General features: G+C 33.4%; 1 protein-coding gene across 2 annotated transcripts; it reads left to right on the forward strand.

The window, feature by feature from the left end:
• The first annotated feature begins 1,382 nt into the window (after positions 1-1,382).
• Positions 1,383-9,792, forward strand: LOC143224886 (growth/differentiation factor 8-like). 2 transcript variants are annotated; one of them, XM_076453328.1, is made up of 3 exons: positions 1,383-1,540; positions 1,984-2,316; positions 6,728-9,792. In XM_076453328.1, the coding sequence occupies exons 2-3, from the start codon at positions 2,145-2,147 to the stop codon at positions 7,495-7,497; spliced, it is 942 nt and encodes a 313-aa protein (XP_076309443.1). In that variant the 5' UTR covers positions 1,383-1,540; positions 1,984-2,144; the 3' UTR covers positions 7,498-9,792. The 2 variants fall into 2 exon arrangements, with proteins under 2 accessions (XP_076309443.1, XP_076309434.1); XM_076453319.1 differs by having other exon boundaries at positions 1,399-2,316.
• Positions 9,793-10,108: the final 316 nt, after the last annotated feature.

A 10,108-nucleotide genomic window follows, 5' to 3' on the forward strand; every position in this document is an offset into this window, starting at 1 on the left:
TCTTCCTGAACATGCAGAAAGCACACCCATGCAACATGTCTTTTTATGAGTATGTCAATCACATACAGCAAAACGTTGATTTACTGATATTTTTAGAGGAAAAATAATATATATATATATATGCGCCTTCTACTGCTTGATAATTTATATCGATTTTGATCTAATGTTTTGTTTGAACCCACGAAGAAAGAAGCAATTGAGTTCCGAAATTTTTGTGGTGCAGTTTTTATTGCATGGATTTTCATATCTAGTTTTCCAAAATATTATGCAAATTTTTTTTAGACTAACAATGCTTAATCAATTGCGAATTATTATTCTTACCGCTATAAAACAGATTTTAAATTATCTGTAGTGTTTTTATGGTTGACTTTAACTCAGCACACTGAATCCACATTTACACGGGATCGAATGAATATATACTATTAATATAATTAATTTGTTCTTATGAATTAATTAACAGACAAGCTGCATAAATTATGGTGGGGAAGAGCATTAAATATTGTTCCTACTGGGAGGTGGAATTGCGCGAAATAGGTATAACTTAATGACAAGTGATATATCGAATGATAAATTGGACTTCATATCTCAGTTTAGATTTAAAATTAATTAAATAAGCTAAACGACAAGGCGAGTGCTCTTGAATAAATAAAAATACTTACGTTACAATGGCTTCTGTAAACTGTTGTTGTTTGTTGAATTTCGTTCTTTCCTTCCTTCGTGGGCTGCTATAATCAATTAGTGGAATTTGATCGCCAATCTCATAACATACCCGGGGCCCTAAAGTGTGAAGTATTTTTTTTTTTTTTAAGCGGTAACCAGGCTCTTTCCACAAAATTTCGGATACATAGTAAAGAGCCTAATCACTAGGCTGCATTTGACGTGCTTTTAGTTATCAACTCAGAATCAGAAACAAGTAGTGACACCTTCACTTGTATATAACGAACAATAAACCGAGGTAAAATAGTTTAGTAAAAGTACAAAAATTTAATTGTTCTTTAGAGCGATGCCAGTAGTGAACAAAGTATACTCTGCTCTCAAACTAATATACTTGTATAAAACTGTATCATTTATATGACTCTATGTAAAACAGAAATAGCTACCACAGTAACTGTTGTGGTTCAAAAGTCTCCGATATGTGAGGTTGAATGTTTTGAAAGAATCTCACATAGTGCAACATGATAAAACTTTTGTTTGTTTTGATTGTTGTGATTAAATGTAGGTAACTACGCAGACTGTAGATATTTGCATCAATTTATAGTATTTGATTCTCGATAATTATGCTGCACTACATACTAGTAGTCAAGAATCTTTTAACTAGTGTTAAACGTCGACATTGGAATGACGCAATAATGACGTTGAATGAAAGATACTGTTATTAGTTTTGCTACTCTTTCGATGTCACACCACTTGCGTGTTGCTAAGCGCGTGGACTTCAGAAATTTGAGCCTTCGAGTAGAAAGGTTCATCTGCCTAACACACGCAACATGCAACAGCTGGCTCCACTAATCTCAGGCCTGAGATAGCGTTATATTCTTAAAAGGTTTTTTGTTCTTGTTGCTAACTCAAACCTTAAATAACCGTATTGCTTCAACATAAGTTTTAGTTTTTATATCTTGGTAGTTATTACTTAGTACCTGATTAGATGATAAATCATTTAAAAGGACGGTCCTCTGGCTCATGACTTCCTCATTCTCCCACTAAATCCGCCTAGTAACAAGTCTATAAGAGGCATTATTGTTAGAGTTCTATAACCCAATTAAGTGAGTGGGCAAAATTAAATTGCCGAAAGGATCCCTTAACAACAACAAAAAATTTAAGTTTTTAAAGGTGGTAGCTTATGAAGTCTGACCAACACAGGGGCATAGCTATAGAATCGCTTCACGCTGTTTAGTAACTTAGGAAATCCCAAGAATTTTATCATGAGACTAGTATTCACCGGATTTTTTACCTTATCGCTTCTTGATTGTGTTATTTCACTTTCAGATAAGGAGACAATTATCAATCGGATATTGGGAAGTTCTAACAGAAATATTTCGTCTAGTCCTTGTAAAAATTGTGAGAAAAATGACTACGAACAACATCTTGGATATGAAGAACTGAAAAGGCTAAGACTTGAAATAATCAAAAATGACATTCTCAGAAAAATGGGAATGGATCGACCTCCAATTCTAGATGTTGGACAGCAGCCGTCACACATTCGTTTGTTGGCCCAAAAATATATACTTGAAAGGTTAAACGCAGTTTCACTTTCTTTAGAAGAGGGATCTGACAGTATTTACAGAAAGGCTCGAAATATTTTTCTTTTTCCGGAAAACAGTAAGTACATGCGTCCAACGTTTAGAAAACACCTTAAAAATAAATGTAAACATTTGCCAGTTAAGCGTTTCGGGCCTGGCATGGCCAAGCGCGTAAGGCGTGCGACTCGTAATCCGAGGGTCGCGGGTTCGCGCCCGCGTCGCGCTAAACATGCTCGCCCTCCCAGCCGTGGGGGTGTATAATGTGACGGTCAATCCCACTATTCGTCGGTAAAAGAGTAGCCCAAGAGTTGGCGGTGGGTGGTGATGACTAGCTGCCTTCCCTCTAGTCTTACACTGCTAAATTAGGGACGGCTAGCACAGATAGCCCTCGAGTAGCTTTGTGCGAAATTCCAAAACAAACAAACAAACAAACAAGTTAAGTGTTTCACAACCAAAAATACTTTTAGCTGATCTACAGTGGCTACACGGTTTTATTCGTTCAGAGGAGAAAGGAACATTGATAGAAAGGGTTTAATCTAAATTAGAACTTAAATTTCTTATAGCCCGCTAGATCGCTACAAAGGGTTTCTCTTCACTTAATTAAAGAAACTTCAAGTGAAAAAGTAAACATAAATTAGACTATCGAGAATACAAAATTGTTCAAAATTTTCGCATTTAAATGAGTTCTTCATTAATTTTTAGATGCAGAAATGTATTAATAGTTTTATGTAGCTTAAATCATAATTTAATTAGCTGATTGTTTATCTGAGTGTTATTTGTTAACAAATGGTATGTTTGTTGTACACAGCTTTCACAAGCCTTTAATGGGATAGTTTCTTATAATCTCGAGGTACTTAATACATTTACTAAACGAAATAGGCAAGATCAGTATAAGTTTCGAATACTTAATCTATTTTCTAAACGAAGTAGTTAAGATCAGTATAAAGTTAGGAAGTAGAAAATCAGTATAGTATTTGTTGCGATAAAATTTTGTTATTAAGATGCTGATAGTAGAGCCCATTATTTAGTTTGTTATTGTTAGACAGCGGATATCTTTCCCTTGAACAACATTTTTTACCGTTACACGTCCCTAAAAAGAAAACATTTTTTTATTACTGTTCGTTTTGTAGTTAAGCATAAAGTTACACAAATGACTATCTGTGCTCTGCTAACAACGGGCATCAAAACCCGATTTCTGTCGTTGTAAGTACGAAGAAACACCGAGATTAGTATATTGTGTATAATAGATTTGGTATACTACCAGGCAAAAGTTCAAACAAACGGGAAAATATTTAACTCCTCCCATCCTCTGTCAGTATTTTAAATATTGTGTGCCCTGGGGTGACATGCGTGCCAATTTAAGAATCGATGAAATCTCATTTTTATTAAACAAACTTCAATGTTTTCAGTCAATTTAGGATTAAGTTAATCTGTACAAGCATCCGATTATCATACTTTATAAGTCTCCGCTAGCACAGTGATAAGTTAACAGATTTACAATGCTAAAATTAGGGGTTTGATTTCCTCTCTGGGCTCAGCAAAGCCACATCGGGGTATCTGCTGAGCCCACCGAGGGAATCGAATCGCTGATTTTAGAGTTGTAAATCCGAAGACATACCGCTGCACTAGCGGGGGGCTAAGAAAACACACACACATCATAACTTATATGAAATAGCGTGTCAGCTGGTTATGATATTTGGTTTGGTTTGAATTTCGTGCAAAGCTACACGAGGGCTATCTGCGCTAGCATGTTAATTTGGTTGAACTGAAACATTATTACGTCTCAACGGCTGAAAGGGAGAGTATGTTTGGTGTGACGGCGATTCGAACCTGCGACCCTCGGATCACGAGTTTAGTGCCTTAACCACCTGGGCATGGCAGGCCTATGATATTTGGTTAATAAATGTTTGTATACAAATCTCATCACTACTAGTTTATAACTGAGTGGCAGTAGAAATAGGTAGCAACATGTAGCTAATGGGTCATTTCATGTCAACTCACCTAGTGTTTTCCAGTTTGTCATAGAATTCCTTGAAAACATTTAAGTAAAAACTTCATTTTGATTCATTCAGCCATGCAGTACAGCTTTAGGATTTTGCATGGCTGAATAAATTAAAATGAAGTTTTTGCTTGATTTTTTTCAAGAAAATCTTCGACATGAACTAGGAAAAGTTCTTTTTTATGGGTGAGTTGGCATGGAGTGACCCTAATGTGTTTTTTAAAATTAAATCTTATATTTTTATCATTATCTTCGTAACAATTAGATGAACAGATTGTTGTAACATTTGGGTATGTGCTGTGAGCTTAGTGTTATACAGTTTTATAAAACCTGTTTTATAACATTCTAGAATATTGGAATAATATTACGTGATGACATGCAAATTTCATGTCAGAGAGAATTTTTGTTCTTATTTTCTAGGCCTGGAATAGCCAAGTGGTTAAGGCACTCGACTCATAATCCGAGAGTCGGTGGTTCAAATCCCCCTCACACCAAACATGCTTTCCTTTTCAGTCGAAGGGACTTATAATGTGATGGTCAATCCTACTATTCGTTAGTGAAAGAGTAGTCCAAGAGTTGGCGGTGGGTGGTGATAATTAGCTGCCTTCCCTCTAGTCTTATACTGCTAAATTAGGGACGGCTAGCGCAGATAGCCCTCATGTAGCCGTGCGCGGAATTTCAAAAGAAACTAAACTCTGTCATGTTTCGCTGTAACTTATGAGCAACAAAAAAATCCGTAATTTTTATTATAATATCGTTTGGACTCCAATGGAGACCGTTACAAATGTCACCTCTGGGACATTCAGAAGCCTTTTACGAAATCACAATGAAAAATGATTTGTTGTTTTATATTTTTAGGGAAAAGTTATAACGCTCTATCTGCTGAGTCCACCGCGGAAAACTAAATCTCATATTTTAACGTTGTGAGTCTATAAACTTACCGCTGTCCTACCAGGAGTTATAACGAGAAATAGTCATGTGTTGAATTTTATTTAAATTTCAGATGGTTTTGATCAAGTTAATCAGAATTAGAACCATCAGATAAAACTGTATTCTTTAAAACCCCTTGAAAATCGTATTTTATTTTTAAACTTAGTGTGATTTCTTTGCTACCGTTATCTTTTCTGTGAAAAATTAACATATCTGTACAATATTTCAATGTATTATATGTAACTTATTTTAGTATGCTGTAGATCATCATACTCTGTTAAATTTCTTGTAAAAATATAACTTTGTTTATCAATGTAGATATACATGTAATTTGCATGATACTGTTGTATAAGTTAATATGCTTCCTAAAATATAATTTTTAGCAAAACATTAGCAAACATCATAGCTCAAACGTGAGAAATAGCTTGCTAAGATAGTTACAGGAAAGGCCTTTTAAAAGTTAACTTCTAAACCGATCATTCAGATTGACATCGATGGCTTGTTTGCGTGAAAACTTAGTGATAAGTTTGCATTGATATGTTTGTCGTATCCAAAATAGCTTTGTGAGCTATTAAGCGTTGATCCGGCATGACCAAGTGATAAAGGCACTGGACTCGTAATCTGAGGGTTGCTAGTTCGAATCGTCGTCACACCAAACATGTTCGCCCTTTCAGCAGTGGGGGCTGAAAAACTGTAGCCCAAGAGTTGGCGGTAGGTGGTGATGACTAGCTGCCTTCCCTCTAGTCTTACACTGCTAAATTAGGGACGGCTGGTGCAGATAGCCCTCGTCTAGCTTTGCGCGAAATTCATACCTATTAATCGATGGCCTTATCGGCACTGGACATTGCAAGTATAGTTGGGTTAACGTGTTGTTACATTTATTTTTATTTTCGCTCATAAGTTTTAGAATTTATATAGTTAAGTTTTTACTGTATTTATTGTGGTGCAAAACATTTAATTCCTCATTCCTAAAATCAGTTGTCTATTCAAGTCATTTACATTGAGTGTGCTAATTTCTATAGGTTTTAATTACAATATAGTTGTAACCGAATAAATATAAGAGTATGTTGGTCAAATAACAGGCTTCATTGGTAAAATAGATATGTATTTTTTATTAAATTTAATTCCCAGATGAAGTTCAGATTTCCAAGCGTAATAAATAAGTTAGCTCAAATTGTACAACTTAATATTCAAACACTAAAAATTTAATGTTAAGTTTTAAACGACAAAAACTGCAGTCAAACTAGTGTTAAAAGCGCATTATACTGCTGATTTTTTATCAAACATTCTTATTAATTAGTTATTGTATAAATTCAAATTAAAGGCGCATAAAAATTGTAGTTAGATTTTTTGTTTTGTTTCGTCTGATGAATGCTGTAGGTCAGACCTAATTAACATTTTGTTGGCAGACAAATATCTGTTCAAAATTTTGTAACAAACATTAATGTGATGTTTTTTAACATCAATAGCTTCAAACGCTTCAACAAAATGAAATGTTATTGGCTTTGAATGTTTCTACAATATGAATAATCACAATTACAATATTTCCTAATTTCTTTAGGCACTCAGAATTATTTTAAAGACGTAGATGCCAAGACAGCGTATTTCACCTTTCAACTTAAGCCTGAAGTTTTGATGAATCATGTCAAATCACTAGAACTACAAGCTCTTATAAAAATGAAAACTTCGGATGTAGTATTAAATCACACTTTCATGCTTCTGGAATGGAGAAAACAGGGTAATAACTGGACTTCTTATATCATTTCGATTAAAGAAACTCCAATAAATAATGATTGGCTAAAAGTTGACCTGACACAAATTGGACTGCAGTGGATAAAACAAAGACGAAAGCTCCACCTAGAAATAAGGTGTATCACTTGCAGTGATAATATCTTAAACTCTGCAGTATCTTTAAATAAAAACATTCAACCTCTTTTAAGTTTCCGAGTCCAGTTTTTAAATAATTTAGGAAGAAGAAAGAGGAATGTTCAGAATTGTTCATCAACTACAACTCAGTGTTGTCGAGACAGTCTGCATGTTTCTTTCAGCGAACTAGGATGGCAAGATTTTATAATCTACCCTGCAGGATACGACTCTTACTACTGTCGAGGCTCTTGCCTAGAGGACGTTAGTCTGGCACATTATCACCATACCACTGTTGTTTACAGGTATCTAACAAGGCTCCATCCCAGCAATAAACCCCCTCAACTTAGACTGTGTTGTTCTCCTTCGCGTCTTTCATCCATAACCTTGCTCGTAGCAACACATAATGACACTATTGTACAAATGGAAATACCTAACGCTGTCGTGGAAGAGTGTGAGTGTATTTAACACCCCTTCTTTAATTAAAAAAAATTAAACTTGAAAAATTATAAACAGATACATGTAATATATTTCACGCTGTAAGTTTCTTAAACAATTATTTTTTCTAGATTATGCGTCAAACAGCATTATTATTATTTCGCTATTTTTATTTTAAAATACTCCAATACGAATTTCAATATCACAGTGAAGCTCAAGGGCGTCACGTGGGCAAGTGATGAATAAGATCAAGGCGATAAAAGTAAACGTTGTAGAGAGGCTTCATTGCATACTTTCAATTTCGTAATAGATATTTTGCCAGAAAAATATTATAGCATGTGAATGTTATTTATACAAAATAAACAGATAAGAGCAGATAGTAACCGTGTAACAATATTTTTTACTTTTCTTGTCTTGAATGTATCTCGGATTTGGAATCGTTTCAATGGTATTTCTGAAATAATTTCAGTCATCAGTGAGAAGCAATCAAATAACAAAAAAAAAAAAAATACTCATTAGTTATTCCTTCATATAATGTTAGCAGCGTATACGCCGATTCCGCGATATTACAACGAACAAGATGAAACCACTCTAGGCCATGGTTTGAAATTTAAGTAAGACTACTATTTCAAGTTATGAAAAGCATTTGAAATTTAGAAATTTATCCAAATTCCAATCATACATTAGAAATGTGTTGAAAGTTTTTTTCCATTATTTTGCTAGCAATGAAAATATATTTATTAATTATTTCCATTATTTTCTCGAACAGTATATGATCAGTAAAATGCACTTTGTTTTAATACCAATCCTCTTCCAAGTTTCCCCATTTTAATATTTCAGCGCAGATAAGTCACTGCTGGTCGTGTAATAAAGTAACTGTGAAGACATTTTAGAATTAAGTCAGTAGTAGGTCTAACGGGTTTCTCACCTGGAAATAATCATTATAGGACAATTATGATATCTGGCGTATGCTTTATGAAATAGTAATTTATTTAGAAAAAGATATTTTGGCGTAAGATTACTTATTCATTACATCCGATATTTTGCTTTTCTATTTTTTTCACTGTAATGTCACTAATTTTTGGAATTAAGTATTGAAATCCTATTTATTGGTGGATTCACTTACACTTGTCTCTATGTTCAAAATGTTTTTGTCAGGGGGACAATCAAAACTTTACATACTTTGTTACATACTTACTTTTCCAATCTCCTACTTAAGTTTGAGTTTGGTCTTGCTGTAAAGATGTGTTCATAATTATGAAAGTAAAAGATGATAATATTTTCCCAATCTTCTAGTTCTTAATAATTTGTTTTGAAATAAAAAGATCAGTATGATGCTTAAAATTATACTAACACTTTTATAATTATTAGATGTTTATCGATATTATTTGCTTTGGCGAATTGTAAAATATTTCATGATACATAGTGTTGAAACTTATTGTAATATATTGGTGAATATATTTGCGAAGCACAATCTTTTCTTTATCAGTTTGCAAAGTAATTTTATGGAGACTATATGTATAAGAGCAATTAAATATTATTACGATTTATGTGAATGCTGTTTTTAAGGTTTTCATATTTTTGTATGAAATTTGTATGAATATATAGAAATGCATGTCATTATTTAAAAAAGAAAGCTTTGTGACAATAATAATTACATTTATTTAATTGATAAAACATCAGAAACGCATCAACTGTTGACAGTTTGTTTGTTGATACTTATCCATCAAAGACCAGAACTATCATACTTTTTAAAAGAGAAATAATTCGTTTCGACGATTAAAATGTCATGAAAAAGATACGTTAACGGCGACAACTTCACTCAACACTGAAAAAAAACTGAGATTTTTGCTTGTCTATTTGCAATTATTATCAAGGTAACGTTATTATTTTATTTTGATTAAAGTCTAAGTTGACATAAACTTCTTTTTTCTTTTATATTTTTTGCTGTTGTTTTTGGACCTGAGATTATTACCGAAACTCGTCTTTATGGGCAAATTGTAAATTTTTACAATAATTTTTCTATAAACAAGATTTAGCTTTTATTACGCAACGAAATCTTAAGTTTACCTTCCCTCGTGATAGTTTTAAATGATTTTGTATCGTTTTATAAATTTATTTTTTTTATTATTATTATTATTTATATGATCTCCTTCAAGTTTGGTTCATTAGAGTGGCTACATGGCTTATCATATTTAGTCTTAATGAATCATTATGTTGTTAGAGAAGCATTGAGAAAGGGTATAGGCTATAAAGTATGAAACAATCTTATAAGAATTATCATTTTATTTGTGTTGAAATAAATAAAAATTGATTTAACTTTGTTTCGCTTTGTGTTCAATCTCTTTCTTCAACTTATTCAAAGTGAGAAAGATAATCAGTGCACCTAAGTGTACTACAGCAAGCTAGAAAAAGCATATTTATTTGTAATGAATTTCGCGCAAAGCTACACAAGGACTGTCTGCGCTAGCCATCCCTAACTTAGCAGTGTAAGACCAGAAGGAAAGCAGTTAGTTATCACTACACACCAAGCTCTTTGGGCTACTCTTTTATCAATGAATAGTGGATTAACCGTCACATCATAACACTCTCATGGTTGGAAGGGCGAGCATGTTTGGTGTGACTGGGATTCGATTCGAAC

Source organism: Tachypleus tridentatus, chromosome 1, assembly GCF_004210375.1.
Source record: "Tachypleus tridentatus isolate NWPU-2018 chromosome 1, ASM421037v1, whole genome shotgun sequence".
NCBI classification, from domain to species: domain Eukaryota; kingdom Metazoa; phylum Arthropoda; class Merostomata; order Xiphosura; family Limulidae; genus Tachypleus; species Tachypleus tridentatus.